The sequence below is a fragment of the Mauremys mutica genome, chromosome 15 (assembly GCF_020497125.1).
Source record: "Mauremys mutica isolate MM-2020 ecotype Southern chromosome 15, ASM2049712v1, whole genome shotgun sequence".
In the NCBI taxonomy this organism is placed as follows: Eukaryota; Metazoa; Chordata; order Testudines; family Geoemydidae; genus Mauremys; species Mauremys mutica.
Window position 1 is genome coordinate 33,162,384 of NC_059086.1, and position 23,889 is coordinate 33,186,272.

The following is a 23,889-nucleotide window of genomic DNA, read 5'->3' on the forward strand; positions in this document are numbered from 1 at the left end:
TCCCCTGCCTCCTCTTCTATCCACCCTGTTCTCATCCCTCCTTCTCTCATCCCTTCCTTCTCTCCTTCCATCCCTCCGTCCCCTGCCTCCTCCCCTTCTCTCTCTCCCTCCCTCCCTCCATCCTCTGCCTCCTCTTCTCTCCATCTCTCCTCTCCCTCCGTCCCCCCCGCCTTCTCCCCTCCCCTCTCTGTTCTGTGCATCCCTCCATCGCCCCTTCCTCCTTCTGTCTTTCTCCCCCCCGCCCGGGGCTGGGGGGCCCAGGTGGGGCCATGGCGCTGGTCACCTCGCCCACCGAGCTGGAGTGCCTGACCAAGCCGCTCTTCTGCCGCAAGGGGGCGCTGCGCCAGAAGCTGATCCACGAGGTCAAGAGCCACAAATTCACGGCGCGATTCTTCAAGCAGCCCACGTTCTGCAGCCACTGCACGGACTTCATCTGGTGAGACCCCCCCTAGCGCCCCCCCATCGCCTCCTAGTGCCCCCCTAGCGTCCACCCAGCCCACGTTCTGCAGCCACTGCACGGACTTCATCTGGTGAGACCCCCCCTAGCGCCCCCCCATCGCCTCCTAGTGCCCCCCTAGCGTCCACCCAGCCCACGTTCTGCAGCCACTGCACGGACTTCATCTGGTGAGACCCCCCCTAGCGCCCCCCCATCGCCTCCTAGTGCCCCCCTAGCGTCCACCCAGCCCACGTTCTGCAGCCACTGCACGGACTTCATCTGGTGAGACCCCCCCTAGCGCCCCCCCATCTCCTACTAGTGCCCCCCTCGCGCCCCCCCAGCCCACGTTTTGCAGCCACTGCACGGACTTCATCTGGTGAGACCCCCCCAGCGCCCCCCATCACCTACTAGTGCCCCCTCGCGCCCCCCAGCCCACGTTCTGCAGCCACTGCACGGACTTCATCTGGTGAGACCCCCCCTAGCGCCCCCCCAGCACCGCCTAGTGCCCCCCTAGCGCCCCCCCCAGCCCACGTTCTGCAGCCACTGCACGGACTTCATCTGGTGAGACCCCCCCTAGCGCCCCCCAGCACCTACTAGTGCCCCCCTAGCGTCCCCCCAGCCCACGTTCTGCAGCCACTGCACCAACTTCATCTGGTGAGACCCCCCCAGCGCCCCCCCGGCACCTCCTAGTGCCCCCCTAGCGCCCCCCCTGCCCACGTTCTGCAGCCACTGCACGGACTTCATCTGGTGAGACCCCCCTAGTGCCCCCCCAGCTCCTCCTAGAGCCCCCTAGCGCCCCCCCAGCCCACGTTCTGCGGCCACTGCACCGACTTCATCTGGTGAGACCCTCCCTAGCGCATCTCCCAGCGCCCCCCCCAGCACCGCCTAGTGCCCCCTAGCGCCCCCCCAGCCCACGTTCTGCAGCCACTGCACGGACTTCATCTGGTGAGACCCCCCCAGCGCCCCCCATCACCTACTAGTGCCCCCCTAGCGCCCCCCCAGCCCACGTTCTGCAGCCACTGCACCAACTTCATCTGGTGAGACCCCCCCTAGCGCCCCCCCCAGCACCGCCTAGTGCCCCCTAGCGCCCCCCCAGCCCACGTTCTGCAGCCACTGCACCAACTTCATCTGGTGAGACCCCCCCTAGCGCCTCCCCAGCACCCTCCAGCATCTCCCAGAGCCCCCCCAGTACTGCCCCAAGCCTCCTAATGCCTCCCGGAACCTCCTAGTGCCCCCCGTACCACCACGAGCTCTCTAGCGCCCCCAGGAACCCCCTAGAGCTCCCTTGTGCCCCCAGCACCTCCTAGTGCCCCCCCAGCCCACGTTCTGCAGCCACTGCACCGACTTCATCTGGTGAGACCCCCCAGCATCTCCCAGAGCACCCTCAGCACCTCCTAGAGACACCTAGCGCCCCCCAGGAACCTCCTAGTGCCCCCTAGTACCCCCAGCACCTCTGAGTGCCCCCTAGCACTCCTCCCAGTGCTGCCTGGCCCCCTAGTGCCCCCAGCCCACGTTCTGCAGCCACTGCATGGACTTCATCTGGTGAGACCCCCCCCTAGCACCCCCCATCACCTACTAGTGCCCCCCTAGTGTCCCCCCAGCCCACGTTCTGCAGCCACTGCACCGACTTCATCTGGTGAAACCCCCCCCAGCTCCTCCCAGAGGCCCCCTAGCACCCCCAGTATCACCCAGTGCCCCCCCACACCCCCTAGAGCCCCTTAGTGCCCTCAGTATCCCCCAGCCCACGTTCTGCTGCCACTGCACCAGCTTCATCTGGTGAGACCTCCCTAGCACCCCCCCAGCATCTCCCAGAGCCCCTAGTGCCCCACACATGCCCAGCACCCCCAGCACCTCCCAGAACCCCCCAGCACCCCATATTGCCCCCAGCACCCCCCCAGACGACCTTCTGCAGCCACGGCACTGACTTCATCTGGTGAGACCCCCCCCCAGTATCCCCCAACTCCATCCCCCTCCCCATGGGTCTGCTGCTGCCACCCTTCCTTTAGTCTTAGCCTGTCTGGAGGGACTGGTTGGTTCAGAGCTGGGGACAGAACCCAGGAGTCCTGGCTCCCAGCCCCCATCCTGCTCTAACCACCAGACCTCACTCCCCTCCCAGAGCCAGGGAGAGAACCCAGGAGTCCTGGCTCCCAGCCTCCTACTTTGAGGCATAGCAGATGTTGGGGGAGGGGAGGAGTGAGGCACATGTTAACTATGTGTATTGGGGTGAGCGGAGTGTGAGCCCCAAAGTAACATTGTGTTGCTCTCTTGCTTTCAGGGGGATCGGGAAGCAGGGACTGCAGTGTCTAGGTAAGAGACCCCCACCCTGCAGGGTCAGTGCCCCCCCCCCCCACTGAGAGCCATGCTGGGGGGGGGGAGACAGTCACTCCCACTCTCAGCCTTGGAGTCCTCTCTTCTGGTTACTGGTGATGGTATAACCAGCCCCCGCGCCGCACCCCAGATGTGGTTGCATGTTGGATGGGGGGGACATTGCAGCCCGTTCCCAGCACAGAGCCTATGGCTCTCTAGGCTCTGAACTGGATTTCTTGACTCCGGCTATTTTGGGGACTGGCTGGAAAATTCCATGTTTCTGTTTATAAAAAGCCCCAAAATAGCTAATACCGGGTGACCTTTTAAATGCTCAATGCTTTATTCTTTAAGCTTCTTTGACACCTGGGGGTCAGGACTCCTGGGTTCTCGCCCTGGCTCTGGGAGGGGAGCAGGGTCTAGCGGTTAGAGCAGGGGAGCCAGGACTCCTGGGTTCTCTCCAGTGACGTGGGGTTGTTTTGCCCTTGGGTGTCTGGCCAGGAGGTCAGAGTCCCTGAGCCAGGGATGGGGGGTGGCTTTGGCACCAGCTTTGCTGGGTTAGAGCAGAGGAGTGGCTGGGAGCCAGGACTCCTGGGTTCTCTGCCTGGCTCTGAGAGGAGAGTGTGTATTTGTGGGGGCTGGGAGTGGAGGATCTGGGGGTTTTGTGTTTAGGGGAGTTCTGTGGGGGTTATGGGGTATCGGGGGGGGGGCTTCGTGTGGGGTAGGAGGCCTGTGGGGCTAGCCGGGTGGCTGTGTAGGGGATCTGGGGGTTCTGGATGGGGTGGGGAGATTTCTTCCTGCCTCCCCTCTTCTGTAGGTAGGAGTGTGTGTGTGGGTGGGGGGGGGGATAATGAGGAAATCCCCATATGCTCCGAATGGGGGTGTGGCTCTGCGGTTGATTGGCCGGTGATGAACTGGGGGAGCGGTTGCCAAGCGATGTACAGCTGGGGGGGGGGGGTTCCTACCTAGAGCAGGTGAAGGCACAGTTTCTAGGGGACTCTGCCCCTCCCCCAGCTGGCAACGTGAGGCCCAGTGTGGTGGTGGGGGGATCTGAGTGTTAAGTGGTGGTGGGGGGGTGGTTCTTAGAGTGTCCTCACTGGGGTGTGTGTGGAGGGGGCCATGATGGGGGACACATGCACATGGGGGTGGGTGGAGGGGGGGTGACGGGTGGATGGGGGTGTGCCCATGGGAGTGGGTGGAGGGGTGTGTGACAGTGGGTGGGGATATGTGCACACGAGGTGGGTTGAGGGGGCGTGACGGGTTGTGCGTGGTGATGGGGGGAAGGCTGTGGTGGTGGATGTATTTGGGGGCCAGGTGTGCAAGAGCAAGTGGGGTGTTAGTGTCAAGCTGCCGGGACTGTGTACAAGTGTGTCAGGGTGTGGGGATAGGTGTGCAGGTGCCGAGATGGCACGTGGGGGTATGTGTGACAGACACCCTTGCACAAGTGTGTGGCTGGAGGCTAGGTGGCGGGTGCCTTTACACACCGGTGGGCATGGGTGCATGTGGAGGCTGTTGGCACAACTGGCTAAACATGTTGGCGGTGAGCACGAGTGTGCTGACTTTTGCACATATGTGTGTTGGTGCAGCGAGGTAGAGCTGGTGGGCGCAGATCTGTGGGATTGGCAGCTGGGGGTGTGAATGGGTGTGCATTTGCATGAGTGTGTATCTGTACGAGTGTATTCATTTGCACAAGGATGCAGGGAGTGTGCACTAGTGCGTGAATTTGCACATGTGCAGGGGTTGCACAAGCATGCACATTTGCACATATGCACAAGAGTATGCAGGTGAAAATGTGCATGTGCACAAGTGCATGCCTTTGCACAAATGTGTGGTGTCTGCATTTGCACAAGTGTGTGCATGTTTGTGTGCATTGGCCTGTGTGTGGATTGAGGTGTGCATGCAGACCCTTTGTATTAGTGCAGCAGTGCGGTGGGAGGGTGTGCACGAGGCAGGGGTGCATTTGCACAAGCGTAGCTGGGCATGCACGGCGATGGCCCCGGGGTGTGGAGCATTTCAGGGGTGTGTGCAGGGGTGGGTGTGCAGGAGGCACTGTCAAGGTGGGTTGTGATTGGGGGGAGTGTGCACACGGGGCGTGTGGAGGGGAGAACGGTGCGGGGCATGTATTTGCCCTAGGGTATGGCTCGTGCATGTGGCTATGTGGGGTGGGAGTGTGAGCAACAGGGCTCTGGATGGACCCTGGGCAGGGGGAGCTCAGGGCTGCGGGGCGAGCAGGGGTCCCTCCTGGAGCCTCGGCCCCCTGGGAGACAGGCAGAGCCGGGGCGGCTGGTGGCAGCGGTGGGATGCAGCAGGTTCCCAGACACCCACCCCCCTTCCTGCACTTCTTGGTGCAGCTGGCCAGGGGGAGGCGATGTGGGGGAGCCGTTGCCATGGGAACCATCAGGCACGTCCCAAACGGGGGATTGTTCATTGCATCCACCCCCCCGCCATAGGTAATGAGTTTGCTTCGTCCCAGCCCAGATCCCTGGGGGCCCCCATCGCCCCCCACCTAGGGCAGAAAAGTTGACTGAGGGTAGGGGCCAGGACTCCTTGGTTCTGTCCTTGGCTCGGGTCTAGTGGTGGGAGCAGCCCGTGTGGCATGGGGGGGCTGGAGGGCTCCGAGGATGCAGGAAGAGTCAAGCCCCCCCCCACTCCCCCCCAAGTCCAATCTGCCGCCCCCCCAGCTCCTGGCACTTGTGGTTTCTGCTCCTGCCTGTTTCCATGGAGACCCGTCTTCCAAATCTCCCCGGCTCGCTCCTCGGAGCCTTAAGATGCTGTTAGAGGGGGAAGGGAGAGAAACGACCCCCCCAAGCTGTCCTCTGCCCCCCCCAAGCCGCCCCCCACTCGTCCCTGAGCCTTCCCCCGACCTGTCCCCCCCGATTCCCCCGACCCGTCCCCACAACTCCCCAACTAGTCCCCACAACTCCCCCCAACTCCCCCCGACTCGTCCCTGAGCCTTCCCCCGACCTGTCCCCCCGACCCGTCCCCTCAACCCCCCCGACCCGTCCCCCGACCCATCCCCACAACTCTTCCAACTAGTCCTCCCTCAACTCCCCCTGACCTGTCCCCACAACTCCCCCAACTAGTCCCCCCCCGACCCATCCCCCCCGATTCCCCTGACCCGTCACCACAACTGCCCCGATCTGTCCCCTCAACTCCCCCACAACTCCCCCAACTAGTCCCCCCGACTCGTCCCTGAGCCTTCGCCCGACCCGTCCCCCCGACCCGTCCCCCAACTCCCCTGACCTGTCCCCCTGACTCCCCCGACCCATCCCCACAACTCCTCCAACTAGTCCCCCCAACTCCCCCCCGACCCGTCCCCTCAACTTCCCCTGACTCCCCCAGCCTGTCCCCACAACTCCCCCGACCCATCCCCCTGACTCCCCCAACTGGTCCCCTGACCCATCCCCCCGACTCCCCCCAAGTCGTCCTTGAGCCTTCCCCTTACTTGTCCCCCTGACTCCCCTGACTTATCCCCTCCCTGAGGCTTCCCTTGACTCCCCGACCCACCCTCGACTCATCCCAGAGGCTCTTCCTGATCCTTCCCCCCCAATCACCCCAATTCCCTGACCTGTCCCCCTGACTCCCCCAACTCCCCCGACTCCCCCGACCTGGCCCCCAAAACTCCCCCGAACCTTTGCTCCAAACCCCTGAATCTTCTCCTCAACCCCCCGAAACATCCCTCCCAAACGTACTCCCCACCCCACTGAACCTTCCCCCCCAACCTCAGCCCTGCCCCCCAAACCTTCCCCCACATGCCGAGCCTCCCCCCCCCCCAAATGCACCCCTACCCCCGAACCGTCCCCTACTCCCTCAGCTGGCCTGTCCCTCTGGTGCTGGCTGTCCCAGGGTTGGCGGGGGGCCTGCCCCCCACAGCAGAGAGGAGGTGCTATAAACTTACGAATCTAGGGGTCCGTTGATCCAGGATTTCCCTGCCCTAAATCTGGGCTCTGGGAGGGGTCTGAATGGGGTGTGGGTGGGGGTGGGGGGTCACAGCACTGTCCTGAACTTGCTCTGCTAATGGCTGTATTTGCCCCCCCCTTCTCTCTGCCCCCCCCATTCACCCCCCCCCACCAAGTCTGCAGCTTCGTTGTACACAAACGGTGCCATGAATTTGTCACCTTCGAATGCCCGGGAGCCGGGAAAGGACCCCAGACAGATGTGAGTGACAGATGGTTGCCAGGATGCCTGGGTTCTCTCCCCAGCTCTGAGGGGGGTGGGGTCTAGTGGTTAGAGCAGGGATGGGGGGGGGAGGGAGCCAGGACTCCTGGGTTCTCTCCCCAGCTCTGAGGGGGGTGGGGTCTAGTGGTTAGAGCGGGGATGTGGGGGGGGGCAGGGAGCCAGGACTCCTGGGTTCTCTCCCCAGCTCTGAGAGGCGGGTGGGGTCTAGTGGTTAGAGTGAGGCTGGGCGGGCTGGGAGCCAGGAGACCTGGGTTCTGTCCCTGGCTTTGGAGGAAATCCTTTGGTGGGGAAGGAGGCAGCTCCACCCCCACCCCCCAGGTGAGCGTCCCAATTTCACCGGCTATTTTTACTGCCCGAGTGGGGGGCGGAGCACGGTGGAAAACACAGACACGGCCCAGATTCTGTGTCCTTGGCCTGGAAAGGGGCAAGGAGGAAGGGAGGTGGAAGAGGAGAAGAGAGCGGGAGAGAAAGGAAGCGGGAATGTCGTTAGCAGTCACATCCCTTCCTTGCACACACACCCCTTCATACTCCTTCCTTGCACACACACCCCTTCATACTCCTTCCTTGCACACACACATGCCCCCTGTGTGCAACTCCCCCTTGGGCACCTGTGCAAGGCCCGCTGCCAGCTCACCTTCCCCCTTGCACGCTCAGCGCACGCTGGCTCACCTCTGTGTGCACACACAAGTGCTCGTGCAATTCCCTGGGCAAGCTCACATTCATACCCCTTGCACACACCTGCACACTTGCACCCTCTCTGGGGAAACTCACATTTGCACACACACAGATAAGCTTGTGGATTCCTTTGTGCAAGCTCCCATATGCATGCTTAGATACACATATGCACACTCTGCCGTCTGCACATGCATGCCCACTCCCCATACAAGCTCACATTTGCACGCTGCGCACACTTGTGCTATTCCTTGTGCAAACTCATGCTTACATCCCTTGCACAGTCACACAAATGCACACCCTCCACTCACACACTCACGCACACACATGTATACCCTATTCAAGCTCACCTGTGCACATCTAGATGCTTGTGCATGCATCAGTGCAAGATGTGCACACTCGGGGATGCTGACACACACTTGTGTGTGCTCCATCCTTTGCACATGCACACCCACACCCCATATGAGCTCACATTTGCACACTCACACGTGCAATTCCCTGTACAAGCTCATGTTGACACCCTTTGCACACACATACAAATGCAAGCCTTCTGTGCAAGCTCACGCATGCCCCGTGCTAGCCCATGTCTGCACACTTCGACACACGCCATCCTTGGCACAGGCAGGCCCGTGCCCTGTGCCAGCTCCCGTGAGCACACTCAGACATTCCCTTGGGTGAGAACGTTCATCCTCCCGCTTGCACCTCTGGTCTGTGCGGCTAGCCTTGCACGCCCCCCGTGCAAACTCACACTCGGTGCCTGCACAGACCGTGTGCTCGCACCCCCCTCGCCTGCGTACTGGGGGGGGGAGGCTCTGATCTGTCTGCTCCCTGGCCAGGACCCCCGGAACAAGCACAAGTTCAAGATTCACAGCTACAGCAGCCCAACCTTCTGCGACCACTGCGGCTCCCTGCTCTACGGGCTGGTGCACCAGGGCATGAAGTGCTCCTGTGAGTGGCGGGGGCGAGGGGGCGGATGGGAGGGTGGGCAGGGGGGCGGGAGCAAGGTGGGGGGGATGGGGAGGGGCAGGGGTGAACAGGGAGGGGGTGGGAGCAAGGCCCTGGGTGCTGTGGTGGGTTGGGAGCAAGACTTAGGAGTGAGGTCGGAGGTGCAGGGGAGACCTGGGAGCAAGGCCTGGGGATGGCGGGGGGCGGGGGAGCGATATGTGCGGTGGGGGGGTGTTGCAGGGGGAGGGGCAAGACGTGGGGGTGGGTGGGAGGGACCGAGATGTGGGGGAGGGGTACGGCCTGGGGGTGGGGTGGGGTGGGCGGGAATGAGGCCCAGAGGCGAGTGGGATGCGGTGCGAACCCTGGTGTTAGGGCTGTGGGGGGGATGTGTGGCCTAGGGGTGAGATCCCCTTCTCCCCCCCTCACTCTCTGGCGCCCCCCGCAGGCTGCGAGATGAACGTGCACAAGCGCTGTGTGCAGAGCGTGCCCAGCCTGTGTGGGGTGGATCACACGGAGCGCCGCGGCCGCCTGCAGCTCCGCATCGAGACGCTCGGCGGGGAGGAGATCCGCGTCTTCGGTACGGGGGCCGGCCGGGCGGGTTTGGAGTTTCCGGCTCGCCGCAGGTGACGTCCGGGCCGCCGGGCCCGCCCGGGGCAGATCTCCGTCGAGTTCGGCCGAGAGTCGGACTCGAACCGACGGCGCCTGGCTGCAGCTTGGGCCCTGCCATGGTGTAGACGCTACCTACGCCGCCGGAGGGGGTTTCTCCTGGCAGCTGCCCCCAGAGCTGTCCGTTCCCCACAGGCCTCGGCTTCGGCCACCACCGGGTCTCCCCACGGAGACCCTCAGGGGCCGGGCGCTTGCTGTGGGGGATGGCGAGGGGCTGCCATGCCGTGCGGGCAAAGTGGGCGCTGGGATTGGGGCCCTGAGGATCGGCTTGGGAGAGGGGTGGAGTGTGTGGGTGGGGGTGGGGGCTGCGTCCTGGGAGCCCCAGCTCTGATCACCCTGAGTTACCCCTCCTGCCCCCCCCAAACACAGCAAAGTTTAAGGCAACCCGAGCGCCTGTGTGGGGTTCAGAGCCTCCGTCGGCCGCCAGCCAGAGGGAGCTTGTCAGCCGCAGCACAGCAGGGCTGGCACCCCCGGCGTCTGTCTGTCTGTCTGTCCCTCCAACCCCCGCCCCCAGCGTCTGTCTGTCTGTCTGTCCCTCCAACCCCCGCCCCCAGCGTCTGTCTGTCTGTCTGTCCCTCCAACCCCCGCCCCCAGCGTCTGTCTGTCTGTCCCTCCAACCCCCGCCCCCAGCGTCTGTCTGTCTGTCTGTCCCACCAACCCCCGCCCCCAGCGTCTGTCTGTCTTTACGACCCCTCCCCCCGCATCTGTCTGTCTGTCTCTCTGATCCCCCCCCCGCATCTCTCTGCCCATCCCCCGCCCCCCCACACCCCATCCCCGTCTATCCCTGGTGTAGTGGCTAGCGTTGCCACCTAGTGGTGACTTGGATTTCGCTGTGCAATGGGTGGCCGGGAGTGGGGCGGGGATTTGCTCAGTAGGGGGCTCTCTCCTGGCGGCCCCAGGGGGCGCTGTGCTGCCAGGTGCTCTCAGCCTAAGTCTGGGGGGTTGGATCGGGAGGGGCTGGGAGCCAGGACGCCTGGGTTCTCTCCCTGGCTGTGGGAGGGGAGCGGGGGTTAGTGGTTAGAGCAGTGGGGGCCGGGAGCCAGGACTCCTGGGTTCTCTCCCTCGCTGTGGGAGGGGAGCAGGGGCTAGTTGGAGGGGGCTGGGAGCCAGGACTCCTGGGTTCTATTCCCGGCTCTGCAGCTCAGCACTCTCCCCCACTCCCCGTCACACCCTCCCTCGCATTCTCGCGCTCCCAGCTGGAGCATGTAAGAGGTGGAAAGAAACCCATCCAGCCATGCTTACATAACGGGGATTCCTCCGCAGCTCCCTGCACGCAGCCCTCCGCCACGGTCCTGCTCCCCCTGGGCCAGGGTGTGGGCGGGAGGGCACGGGACACCACAGCACGTACACGTCGTCTGTGATCAACACACCACACTCAGCAGTGGGGAGAGAACCCAGGAGTCCTGGCGCCCAGCCCCCCCTGCTCTGTCCACTAGACTCCACTCCCCTCCCAGAGCCAGGCAGAGAACCCAGGAGTCCTGGGTCCTAGTCCACCCCTGCACTAACCACAAGACCCTACTCCCCTTGCTGGCCTGGGGATGGAACCCAGGAGACCGGGCTCCCAGCCCCCGCTCCTAGAAGGGGGTCAGACTGAGCTCTCAGGGCCACGTGCTGATCTGTGGACCCTCCCCCCCAGTGGGTGAGGCCCGGAACCTCATCCCCATGGACCCCAACGGGCTGTCGGACCCTTACGTGAAGCTGAAACTCATTCCGGACCCCAAGAACGTGAGCAAGCAGAAAACCCGGACTGTGAAATCCACTCTGAACCCCGTGTGGAACGAGACCTTCCTATTGTGAGTGCCTCGGGCGCGGGCGGGCAGGTGGGCGTGGGTACGTGCCTGGACTGGAGATATGGGGGTCCTACAGCTCCCACGGGTGTCTGTATCCTAACCTCCCCCCCAAGTACTCTCCCTATATACCCAGAATGCCCCCCTCCTCTTCTGGGGTTGGGGGGACAGTAGCCCCCCCCCCCTGTCAGCCACAATCCCTCCTCCCCCCGCAAAATTAAACCAGGATTTTGCAGCCCCTCCAACGCAGTCCGGTCCACTCCTGGAGATTTCCCCCCTGCCCTGGCAGCAGCAGTAGTAGGGCTTTTATCCACACTTCTTGTCCAGAGGGCAAACATTCACCCCCACCCCCCACTTAAAGGGGCAGGCGGCTGGGTTGGTGGTTTAATCCCCCTCCCCTTGACCCCCCCGCACTCCCCAGCACGCTGAGGCCGGGAGACGTGGAGCGGCGGCTGTCCATCGAGGTGTGGGACTGGGACCGCACCTCACGCAATGACTTCATGGGAGCCATGTCCTTCGGCGTGTCGGAGCTGCTCAAGGGACACGCGGATGGATGGTAAGCGTGGGGGGGGGCTGCGCCCGGGAGGGGGGGCGTGCAGGGGAGGCGGGAAGCCAGGCCCACGGCTCACTCTCGCTCTCTCTCTCCACCGTTCTGTCTGTTTGGGTATTTGGCTGTGCCCGGCTGCCTCGGCGCTGCCGCGTCCCCGTGCTCCCTCCCCGTGCGGTTCTCGCGCCGCTCGCCTTTCCACCTGCGTCCCCTCTGCACTCGCGGCTTTCGTTTCCTTTGCACTGTCCCACGTCTCCTTTGCACACGTGCACTCTGTCTTTCTTTCCTTGCACGTGTTTGCTGTTGTTTTTCTTTGCACCCCTTCACTTTTTCTTTCTTTGCATACTTTCGCTTTGCACACTCTTTCTTTTCACGTTGACTTTTTTCTTCTCACTTTCACTTTCTTTGCACCCCTTCACTTTTTCTTTCTTTGCGCTCTTTCACTTTCTTTGCATACTTTCACTTTTTCTTCGCACTCGTCTCTTTGCACACTTTCACTTTTTCTTTCCTTTCCTTTCACTTTTTCTTCACACTCCTTTCTTTGCACGTTCACTTTTTTCTTTGCACCCTCCTTTTTCTTTTTCTTTCTTTCTTTCTTTCCCCCCCCCCCCGGTGTTGTGCCTGTCTCTGTCCCTGTCTCAGGTACAAGTTACTCAACCAGGAGGAGGGGGAGTATTACAATGTCCCCGTGGCTGATGCCGAAAATTGTGGGCTGCTGCAGAAATTTGAGGTAACCCCTCTCCCAAAGCTCTCCTGTTCCTGCCCCGCTGGCTAAGCAGGGCCGGGCCAGTGCAGTTACTGGACAGCAGACAGAGAAACTCCCACGTGCTGCAGGGAGCAGGGGGAGCTCAGCAGGGGGCGCTGCCCTGGCCGTCAGCGCTGGCCCCATTGCCCCAGCACAGCACTAGGGGGCGCTGGGCTGCAGGGAGCAGGGTGGGGAGCTGTACCACGGGACCCCATCTTTCAGCTGTGACATAACCCCCCAAAGCCCAGAGGACTGTGGAGTCGGGGCATGAACCCTGGTGCCCGGGGACAGATTCCCGGTCCAGCCCCCCTCCCTCCCTGTCCCCCGCAGCTGTGGGGCCTCCTGGGCTGGGGGACGCGGCGTTCGGCCACTGACCCTCTCCCCCTCTCTCTTGCAGGCCTGCAACTACCCCCTGGAGCTGTACCAGGTAACGCCTGGGGCTCGGGGTGTGTGGGGCGGGGGGCTGGCCAGGCGGGCGATGCTCTGGGTGGCTGTTCCCCCTCTCTCCAGCAGAGGGAAGCAAAGAGCCACAAGCCAACCTCAGTGGGACATGGGGTCTAGTGGTTAGAGTGGGGGGGCTGGGAGCCAAGACTCCTGGGTTCTCTGTGTCACTCTCCTGGCCTCATTGGTCTCGCACTCCCAGGGGCTCCCAATCCCCCCCGGCCCCCCTCCGAGTATTTCTTTAATCAACTCCTGTTGCTTGGAAACAGTCTCTGAGGTTCCAGGGGCGGGGCTTGTTGTTGGGGGGGGGCAGTGACCAGGTGGGTGGAGTCAGGATCAGGTTGGGGGATCCCTGCTCTCTGGGTTGGGGGGGGACCCCAGTGACTCCCCCTCCGTGGGGAGATGGGGGGTTGTGGTTGGAGGGGGAGGTGGGTAAAGGGGTGAGGGAAAGGTTCGGGGGGTTGCAGCTCCCCCCGTGGGGTGCAGTTGTGCAAGGGGGGCTGCCTCGGGGGGAGAGACCCTGGACTGTGATCCCCCCCCCACTCTGTCCCCAGGCACCCCAATCCCCACCCTGGCCCCCAACAGCTTCCTGACCCCCCACTTTGTGCCTGCCCCATTCACTCACTGTCCTGTCACCCCGAACCCCACAACTAGCCCTCCCCACAGCACCCCTGCCCCCGTTCCCATCGCGGTGACCCCCGACCCTGAGCCCATGAGGGCCCCATTTTCCCCTCCCCCATCACCACCCCCCCATTCCCCTCCCCCCACCCTCCAGGTCTCCTCGCAGAGGTGGATTGAGGTGTCCTGGTGCCCTGAGCCAGAGCAAGGGGCGGGGGGGTGGGGCTCCCCGCCCCTTCCACCTGCGGCCCTGCCCCTATTCTGCCATTTCTGCTGGTGGCCCCGCCCACGGCCCCACCCCTTTCTGCCCCTTCCCTGGGGCCCCGCCCCTATTCCACCCATGGTTCCGCCCCATTCCCCCCCCACCCCCGCAGCGCTGCTCCTTTCTGCCCCCCCCCCCGCCGCTACGTCCCCTGCCGGGTGCTGCTGCCGCGGAGCGGGGTCGGGGCTCCAGGCTTCCAGGGCCCCTGAGCACAAGCCCCATCGGCCCAGTGGCTACTGCCACCCCCAGCGCTCTCTGCCCCCCCCCACTTCCCTCCCCCCCGACCTGCTCCCCCTCCCCCCCCAAGGCTGGGGCTAGCCGCTCACCGTGCCCCATCTCTGCCCCCCCCCCCACAGAAGGTGCGCCACGGCCCGGGCCCCTCGTCCACCCCCAGCCCCACGGACTCCAAGCACGGCAGCTTCTTTGGGACCAGCCGCTTCCACATCTCCGACTTCAACTTCCTCATGGTGCTGGGGAAGGGCAGCTTCGGCAAGGTGAGGGCGCCCCGGACGCCTGGGTTCTCACCCCGGCTCTGGGAGGGGAGTGGGGGCTGGTGGGTTAGAGACGTGGGGGCTGGGAGCCCGGATGCCTGGGTTCTCTTGCCGGCTCTGGCAGAGGAGCGGGGTCTGGTGGTTGGATGGGGGGCACTACCTCCGGGGCGATGTAGTCGGGGTCCCGCATGGAATGGGGCGGGGCCTGTCACCTCTAGGGGGCGCCGGCTCCCACCCAGCCCCAGGGCAGGACTGGTTGGCTCGGGGGGGCTGGGAATGGGCCAGGGGCCTCTCCCCTCTAGGGGGCGCCGGCTCCCACCCGGCCCCGGGGCAGGACTGGCTGGCTCGGGGGGGCTGGGAATGGGCCAGGGGCCTCTCCCCTCTAGGGGGCGCCGGCTCCCACCCGGCCCCGGGGCAGGACTGGCTGGCTCAGGGGGGCTGGGAATGGGGCAGGGGCCTCTCCCCTCTAGGGGGCGCCGGCTCCCACCCGGCCCCGGGGCAGGACTGGCTGGCTCAGGGGGGCTGGGAATGGGGCGCGGGGCCTGTCCCCTTCTAGGGGCGCCGGCTCCCACCCGGCCCCGGGGCAGGACTGGCTGGCTCAGGGCGGTGGCCCCCACAGGTGATGCTGGCCGAGCGGCGGGGCACGGACGAGCTCTACGCCATCAAGATCCTGAAGAAGGACGTGATCATCCAGGACGACGACGTGGAATGTACCATGGTGGAGAAGCGGGTCCTGGCGCTCAGCGACCGGCCGCACTTCCTCACCCAGCTGCACTCCACCTTCCAGACCACGGTACCCCCGGGAGGGGGCGGGATACAGGGGTAGATGAGCTCATGGGGCTGATCCAGAGGGGCAGGGCAGGATACCGGGGTAGATGGGCCCATGGGGCTGGGATACTGGGGTAGATGGGCCCATGGGGCTGGGATACTGGGGTAGATGGGCCCATGGGGCTGGGATACAGGGGTAGATGGGCCCGTGGGGCGGGGATACTGGGGTAGATGGGCCCGTGGGGCTGATCTAGGGAGGAGGCAGGATACCAGGCTGGCTGGGGCCTGTGGGGCTGATCCAGAGAGGCTGGGATACTGGGGTAGATGGGCCCGTGGGGCCGATCCAGGGGGAAGGGAGGGGGCGGGATACCGGGATAGATGGGCCCGTGGGGCTGATCCAGGGGGAAGGGAGGGGGCGGGATACCGGGGTAGATGGGCCTGGGGGTCTGTTCTGTCCCCCATGGCCCCGTCTCACCCGCCCCGTCCAGGACCGGCTCTATTTCGTGATGGAATACGTCAATGGCGGAGACCTCATGTACCACATCCAGCAGGTCGGGAAGTTCAAGGAGCCTCATGCCATGTACGTGCACCCCCCTCCCTACCCCAGTGGGGCCGCGTCCCAGCGCCGGGCGAAGGGTCCCCGGATGCCCAGCCCCCACCCCGCCCTGCCCCCGAGGGGCCGTGTCCCAGTGCCAGGCCTGGGGTCCCCAGATACCCAGCTCCCGCACCCCACCCCAGAGGGGCCATGTCCCAGCGCCGGGCAAGGGGTCTCTGAATACCCAGCCCCTGTGCCTACCCCAGTGGGGCTGCATCTCAGTGCTGGGCCAGGGGTCCCCGGATACCCAGCCCTCACGCCCCACCCCAGAGGCGGTCGCATCCCGGCACCGGGCGAGGGGTCCCCGTGAAACGCTCTGTGGCCATGGATCAGCGAAGACGTTGAAGGGACGTTGAAGGTGATGAATCGATTTTCCAAGTCACCTTTGATAGTTCTGTCCCCCCTCCCGGCTTGTAGGTTCTACGCAGCAGAGATCGCCATCGGCCTCTTCTTCCTGCACAACAAGGGCATCATCTACCGGTGAGTGGAAACTGCCTCTGCTGGGTTGTTGGCTACAGTCTCTGCTCCCCACCCGCCCCGGGGGCCGGATGGGAGCCGGCGCCCCCTGGAGGTGGGAGCCCAGCCCTGTCTCTCCCCACAGGGATCTGAAGCTGGATAACGTGATGCTGGATGTCGAGGGCCACATTAAGATCACGGATTTCGGGATGTGCAAAGAGAACATCTTCCCCGGAGTGACCACCCGGACCTTCTGTGGGACCCCCGACTACATCGCCCCAGAGGTAGTGGCCCCCCCCGCTCTAACCACTATACCCCACTCCCTTCCCAGAACTGGGGAGAGAACCCAGGAGTCCTGGCTCCCAGCCCCCTGCTCTAACCACTATACCCCACTTCCCTCCCAGAGCCTGGGAGAGAAACCAGGAGTCCTGGTTCCCAGCCCCCCTGCTCTAACCACTACCCCCCACTCCCCTCCCAGAGATGGGGAGAGAACCCAGGAGTCCTGGCTCCCAGCCCCCCTGCTCTGACCACTACCCTCCACTCCCCTCCCAGAGCCGAGGAGAGAACCCAGGAGTCCTGGCTCCCAGCCCCCTGCTCTAACCACCACACCCCACTCCCCTCCCAGAGCCAGGAGAGAACCCACAGCCCTTGGGATGTGGAGTCGCCCCCAGCTGAGCTGCATGACTGCTGTGCCAGCCATGCATGACGTACACACAGGCCGACACCCGCCAATTCCCCAGCCCCGGCCTTGCACCCCAGACATGTGCGTCCTGCACTGCACCCATAAACAGTGCACCAGTATGCACCAGGGGCGCGAATATGCACCAGGGGCGTGAATATGCACCAGCCTTTGTTAACCTGAGGAGAGATTTCCCGAGCGCTTCAGCCGAAGCACGCCGGCTTCGATACAAAAATAACCCACGTGTGGTAGCTAGAGGAAGATCAATTATTTTCAGTGTTTAAGGCATGAAAGTCAGAATCGGTTACAAAAGAAATAAAAGAGAAAACTGTGAATTCATTCCTAAACGTTACCCGGCTAAATAAGATTAGGAAGCAAACGGATTTCTCTCCCCCGAAAACCTGCTGCCGCCCCTGTGCAAAGCCTTCCAGTTAGACCAGGGGTCGGCAACCTTTCAGAAGTGCTGGGCCGAATCTTCAGTTATTCACTCTACTTTAAGGTTTTGCGTGCTAGTCATACATTTTTAACATTTTTAGAAGGTCTCTTTCTATAAGTCTGTAGTATAGAACTAAACTATTGTTGTATGTAAAGAAAATAAGGCTTTTAAAATGTTTAAGAAGCTTCATTTAAAATTAAATTAAAATGCAGAGCCCCCCCGGACCGGTGGCCAGGACTCGGGCAGTGTGAGTGCCCCTGAAAATCAGCTCGCGTGCCGCCTTCGGCAGCCGTGCCATAGGTTGCCTACCCCTCAGTTAGACCCACTCCCCTCGGTTCAGTGTCCTGCTGGTATTCATTGGCGTTATGAGCAGAGAGATGTAAGGTGAAGAGGGGAGGTCGTTTGTGTGTTGTGTGTTCTCCCTACTTACTCTCCAACCCCCTGTGCTGGGTCATGGGGTTAGGCAGTGTCCTGGCATACGGGCTGTGCAATCGGTCCTTTATATGAATGGCACATTCTTCTGTTTATACCTTCCCTGCCTTCTGTTGAATGTCTGAATAAACAGGGAATGGCTCCAAGAAGCCGGTGTGCCTTTGTCTCTGAGAAACTGGCTTGTGGGTGTCACCCAGCATTACAACCCATTTCAGTAATAATTATACCATAAAATCTTAACTCCATATACAATGTTGGTACACACATGATCACCGGACAATGATGTTCAGCATATTACGAGTTTTCAAATGATGCCTCACAAGGCATGCTTTGTACAAAATGTAACATAGCCATATGCAAGTAGTGAACATGGGGTACAGGGTGTCACAGTGGGTGTCTGCTTTTTCGGGGGCTGGTCTGGCAGTGACTCCTTCCCACCTACTCCGTACGTTACCTCCTAGGGTTGGGAGCTGGGGCGGGATAAACCAATGGGAGGGGTTGTAGTGAGGTTGGCCCCGCCTCTTGTGCTTTAGCACCGCCCCCCCATTGCAGATGTCCTCCTCCCTCAAATCCCAGTTTGCTATGCTGGGTGGGGGATACTCTTGAAGGGGAAGTGTGCCTTTTAAATATGTGTGTGTGTGTGTGTGTGTGTGTGTGACATTGTAGCTCATGGCTTGTGGGGGGGGCCGGGGGGGAGTTTCCTTTGCCATAAGGTAATTCTCCCCCCCACCCCCCATGGAGTTGGGGGCCTGTGATACAGGGTAGGAGCCTCCTAACTTGCCCCTGCTTTTTCCCTGCCCTAGATAATCGCCTACCAGCCCTACGGGAAGTCGGTGGATTGGTGGTCCTTCGGCGTGTTGCTCTATGAGATGCTAGCGGGGCAGGTAACTGGGGGGGACTGGGTGCATAGTTCCTGTGGGGGATGGGGGGTGAATCCTGGTGCTAGTACCTCATGGGGGGGCAGCCTGGCCTCAGTGCCCTGGGGCAGGTGGGGGGGAGCAGATTCCACTGGGGGGGGACTGGCTCTGACCCCCCCGCTCTCCCCCCAGCCCCCCTTTGACGGGGAGGACGAGGACGAGCTGTTCCAGGCGATCATGGAGCACACGGTGTCCTACCCGAAGTCGCTGTCCCGCGAGGCCGTCTCCATCTGCAAAGGGGTGAGTGACCCCTGGGGGGGCGCCACCCTGGCCTTTGGACCCCCCCCCCAGTTTCTGGGGGAGGGGCAGGCTGGGGTGAAGCCGTGGCGGGGGCGAGTTGGGGTGAGGGGGAGGGTGCCAGCCCCCAAGGGGCTGGGAGGGGCAGATCAGCTGGCCCGAGGGTTCTGTGATGCTGATGTCACCGTGTCTCCCCCCCCCCCCCCCCCGCCCCCAGTTCCTCACCAAGCACCCCCTGAAACGCCTGGGCTCGGGGCCGGCCGGGGAGCAGGACATCCGGGAGCACGGCTTTTTCCGCTGGATGGACTGGGAGAGCCTGGAGCGCCTGGAAATCCCCCCGCCCTTCACCCCCCGCCCGGTGAGTGACACCCCCCCCATCCTGCTCCCCAAACCCTCTCCTGGAGAGTGACCCCCCCCGGTCCTGCTGCCCTTCACCCCCCTGTTGGAGGGTGACCACCCCTAACCCAGCCTTCTTCACACCCCCAATGAACCCCACCCCCACCTGGCCACCCTCTGTAACCCCCCGCAGAGCAGGGGTGGGGCCCTATGGGGAATTGGGGGTCCCAATAGAGCCTGTGATTAGGGGAACCCCATGGGAGCCGCTCTGCCTCACCCCCATGTGACCGCGGGGAGGGGGTGCTGTGGGGGGGAAGCAGGGGGGCACTAGGGTCTGAGCCAGCAGGAGTGGGGCTGGCGTACCGGGGGGGGGGCGACAGTGAAGGGGTGGGGGCCAAGGGAAATAACCCAGCTCTTCTTTCTCTCTCTTCTCCCCCTCCACGTCGTCTGTCTTGCTGTCTGTCCGTCCCTGTCTGGGTCTCTCTGTCCGTGTCCGTCCGTCCCAGTGCGGCCGGAGCGGCGAGAACTTCGACAAGTTTTTCACGCGGGCGCTGCCGGCGCTGACCCCCCCGGACCAGCTGGTCATGGCGGGGCTGGACCAGAGCGAATTCCAGGGCTTCACCTATATCAACCCCGACTTCGTGCACCTCTCGCTGCGCCCCCCCACCTCCCCCATCTCCATGGTCTGACCCGTCGGCTCCCCCGTGGCTTAACCTGCCCGTAACCTGAGCACTCCCCCCCCCCCGCGATCTACCCTGTACGTGGTCTGACCCCCCTCCCCGGCTTGTGTGCACAGAAATGCAGCCTCCTCTGGGGTGGGGGGTGGGTACACGGGGACCCCTCGCCCGGCCCATTTCATGGCTATGCAGCAAAACCATAAAAAAAAAAAAAGTTTGGGACAGGAAGTGAAAGAGAATCTCACACCTAAACACAGCGGTGACCTGGATTTCAGGAGGCCCTGACGGCCAGGGGAGAGCGCCCCCTGCTGCCCCCTGCAGCCCAGCGCCCCCTAGTACCGCCCTGGGGCATCGGGGCCAGCCCTGCCTGCCAGGGGCCAGAGCCCCCTGCAGCCCAGCGCCCCCTAGCACCGCCCTGGGGCATCGGGGCCAGCCCTGCCTGCCAGGGGCCAGAGCCCCCTGCAGCCCAGCGCCCCCTAGCACCGCCCTGGGGCATCGGGGCCAGCCCTGCCTGCCAGGGGCCAGCGCCCCCTGCTGGGCCTCTTGCACTAAATAGCTTTGAACCTTCTCTGGTGCATGGAGTACGTATAGCTACATCTCTCTATTTACAGCTGTAACGCACAGGCCCATCCACCGCGGCTTCCCCCTCTGTGCCCCCCGACCGTCCGGGGCTGGGGCCCAGGGGTCGGTGTCTCAGACAAGCCCCAGGCTGGAGGAGACACTCTCACCCACCCCTCCCAGCCTCAGGCTTGGTGTGGGGCAAGGGCTCACCTGGAGGAGGTGAAGAGAGCGGTGAGGGAGCTAGGACTCCTGGGTTCTCTCCCCAGCTCCGGGAGGGGAGTGGGACTAGTGGTTAGAGCAGGGGGGCTGGGAGCCAGGACTCCTGGGTCTAGCTGGGCTCTGGGAGGGGAGTGGGGTCTAGTGGGTAGAGCTGTAGGGAGCGGGCTGTTAATCAGAGCCCCCTGCTCTAACCACTAGACACCACTCCCCTCCCAGAGCTGGCGGGAGAACCCAGGTGTCCAGGTTTCCAGCCCTTCCTGCAGGATCAGAGGATGCCAAGTGAGGGGAGCTGTTGTCCTGAGACAAGCCCACTCGTATCCCATTGGGGGAGGGTCTGTTCTTGGTCCCTGCCCCCCAACCCCGCCCCCATTCCCTCGTTCAGGCCAGTCCTGGTCTGAGTCTTCCACCCCCCAGTCCAAAAGTGCCCCCCCCGCTCTGAGCACCCCGCTCTGTGTCAGGATGTAAAGAGCCCAGCTGAGCTCCCAGTTCAGTATAAAAGGTATTTATCCAACCAGCAGCGCCTCTGGCTCCTTTCTGACATGTTGTGCTGGGAGGGGAGCGGGGTGCAGTGGTTAGAGGGGAGGGGCTGGGACCCAGGACTCCTGGGTTCTCTCCCCAGCTCAGGTAGGAGTGTGGGGTCCAGTGGTTGGGGGTGTGTGAGAGAGAGTGGGCCAGGACTCCTGGGTTCTGTCCCTGGCTCGGGGAGGGGCGTGGGGTCCAGTGCTTGGGGGTGTGAGAGAGAGCCAGGACTCCTGGGTTTTGGGGTAACTGCCTGGCCCAGTGGGGCCTGGGGCTGCCCCTCTCCATATCTTGTTTGCTGCTCCTGGCCCCACATCCTTGGGCTCCCCATCCCGCTCTGGGCCCCGCCCACTGCCCGGCAGCCCCCTCCAGCCTCTGCTCTGAGCCCCACCCCCTGGACGTCCCTTGCACCCCAGAACTCACACCCCTTGCAATGCCCCCACCACGCCCCCCCCCCATTCTGTCCAGCCCAGTGACCCTGGTTCGGTGGGTAGGGGAGGGGCTGTTCTCTTTGGACATCCCCCCCATCTGGACAAAGGGAGGATCTGGATTCCTGGGGCCCGTCCCCCTCCCCCCAGCTCCCAGGGGACTGGCAGTTGCCTGCAAGGTAGGAAGCAAGGAGAAGATTAAAAGATTTGTGGCTTAGAAATGAAATTTGGGTGTATAAGGGGGAGGGGTGGGGGACAGGAATACAGGGCAGGGATTTAAAGGGGCCTCCAGACAGGGATAGTAATGGGGCCCGGGGCCTTTCACCTCTAGGGGGTGCCGGCTCCCACCCGGCCCCAGGGCTGGCTCAGGGGGGCAGGGAATGGGGCCCGGGGCCTTTCCCCTCTAGGGGGCGCTGGCTCCCATCCGGCCCCAGGGCAGGGACTGGCTGGCTCAGGGGGGCAGGGAATGGGGCCCGGGGCCTTTCCCCTCTAGGGGGCGCCGGCTCCCATCCGGCCCCAGGGCAGGGACTGGCTGGCTCAGGGGGGCAGGGAATGGGGCCCGGGGCCTTTCCCCTCTAGGGGGCGCCAGCTCCCATCCGGCCCCAGGGCAGGGACTGGCTGGCTCGGGGGTGGGGAAATGGGGCCTTTTCCCCCCTCTCATTCTGTGGCTCATGCATGTAACGAGTTTGCTGGTTTTTGGGCTGGTGCCCAGGCAGGTTCTTTGCAGAGCCCCATCCCCCCACCTTCCAAACTGGGCCCCATCCCCCTCCCCCGAGCAGAGAGGCCAAGGGCTGGAGGGGCTGCAAAGACCTGGCCTTCCCCCCGCCACACTGGGGAGGATGCTATGAGGGAGGAGATTGGGGGGCAGTGTTTCTGGGGGGGGAGCTATAAGAGGCAGTGGGGGGCTTTCTGGGTTATGGGGGAATGGTGGGGGAGGCCTCTGGAGGGGCTGGAGCTCCCCCACCCACCGCCCTGTTCCATGCCAGCCACTCAAGGGGACCGTGCAGTGCCGGGGGCGGGAGGGGGGGGGTTACGAGGCCTGGAAACAGACACTGGCAGACAGAGAAAGAACCGAGCGTTCAGCATTTCGGAGCCTGCAGTGCTGAGCTCGGGGAAATCCGACTCCGACCTTGGGCCCAGAGCTGGGACAGCAGGGGCTGCGGGTCGGGAGTGAGGGGCACCGGCAGCGCTGGGGTGGGGGAGTCAGGACTGGGCTGGGAGGGGGCTGCACGTCGGGAGTGAGGGGCACCGGCAGCGCTGGGGTGGGGGGGGTCAGGACTGGGCTGGGAGGGGGCTGCACGTCGGGAGTGAGGGGCACCGGCAGAGCTGGGGTGGGGGGGGATTCAGGACTGGGCTGGCAGGGGGCTGCACATCGGGAGTGAGGGACACCGGCAGAGCTGGGGTGGGGGGGGTCAGGACTGGGCTGGGAGGGGGCTGCACGTTGGGAGTGAGGGACACCGGCAGAGCTGGGGTGGGGGGGGTCAGGACTGGGCTGGGAGGGGGCTGCACGTTGGGAGTGAGGGGCACCGGCAGCGCTGGGGTGGGGGGATTCAGGACTGGGCTGGCTGGGTCGATTTCTGCGATGGAAATCAGTGGCTTCTTCTTCATTCCTCTTCCGTCCTGGTGACTCCATTAGTTTCAGTGTCTGCGGCTCAGGTTTCTCATCCTGGGGCGGGATGGGGGTGAGTGGGGGAGAAATGGATTCAGCAAGGAAACAAAGCACCTTGTGTCATCCTGTCATCTGCTAATATAGAGCAACGCTGCCGGCTCTTCGGGGCAGGCGGTGGCTCTTGTGTGTCCCGATCTCAGGGACTCTGGGTCTGGGCAGCGCCCGGCCCGACGGGGCCCCGATCTCGGGGACTCTGGGTCTGGGCAGAGTTTGATCGTGCTCAGAACCGTTCTGTGCTCCCCCAATAGTGATTGCAATTCTCAGGCGCACCGGAGAGCAGACGTGAGGTTACTAGTGATTGAGGAATGGGCTGCGGGGCCATTGACACCGGTGCAGCCCCAGGGCAGGGACTGGCTGGCTCAGCGGGGCGGGGAAAGGGGCCCGGGGCCTGTCCCCTCTAGGCGGCGCCGGTTCAGTCCTCTCCCAGGTGCGTCATTCATGTATCGAATCCCCTCCAGAGCTGCAGGAGGAGGACGGGACGGCGGGGCCGGGGCCGGGGCCGGGGCCGGGGCCGGGGCCGGGGGCGGGGGGAATCCCGACAGGTGCATTCGAAGCAAATCCAAGGGAGAACATCTTTGTGTGTCGCAGAGATTGGGGGAGAGAACCCAGGAGTCCTGCCCCCCCCCCGAACCACTACACCCCACTCCCCTCCCAGAGCCTGGGAAAGAACCCAGGAGTCCTGCCCCCCCAACCACTAGACCCCACTCCCCTCCCAGAGCCTGGGACAGAACCCAGGAGTCCTGCCCCCCCCAACCACTAGACCCCACTCCCCTCCCAGAGCCTGGGACCGAACCCAGGAGTCCTGCCCCCCCAACCACTAGACCCCACTCCCCTCCCAGAGCCGGGCACAGAACCCAGGAGTCCTGC

General features: G+C 63.7%; 1 protein-coding gene across 2 annotated transcripts; it reads left to right on the plus strand.

Moving 5' to 3' along the window:
• The first annotated feature begins 203 nt into the window (after nucleotides 1-203).
• Nucleotides 204-20,038, plus strand: PRKCG (protein kinase C gamma). Of its 2 annotated transcripts, none has more exons than XM_044988578.1 (18): nucleotides 204-436; nucleotides 2,712-2,743; nucleotides 6,816-6,898; nucleotides 8,428-8,539; nucleotides 8,982-9,113; nucleotides 10,839-10,995; nucleotides 11,411-11,545; nucleotides 12,179-12,266; nucleotides 12,679-12,708; nucleotides 13,959-14,096; nucleotides 14,713-14,886; nucleotides 15,350-15,441; nucleotides 15,874-15,936; nucleotides 16,058-16,196; nucleotides 18,263-18,343; nucleotides 18,509-18,616; nucleotides 18,831-18,971; nucleotides 19,456-20,038. In XM_044988578.1, the coding sequence occupies exons 1-18, from the start codon at nucleotides 270-272 to the stop codon at nucleotides 19,636-19,638; spliced, it is 2,055 nt and encodes a 684-aa protein (XP_044844513.1). In that variant the 5' UTR covers nucleotides 204-269; the 3' UTR covers nucleotides 19,639-20,038. The 2 variants fall into 2 exon arrangements, with proteins under 2 accessions (XP_044844513.1, XP_044844514.1); XM_044988579.1 differs by lacking the exon at nucleotides 204-436 and adding an exon at nucleotides 781-812.
• Nucleotides 20,039-23,889: the final 3,851 nt, after the last annotated feature.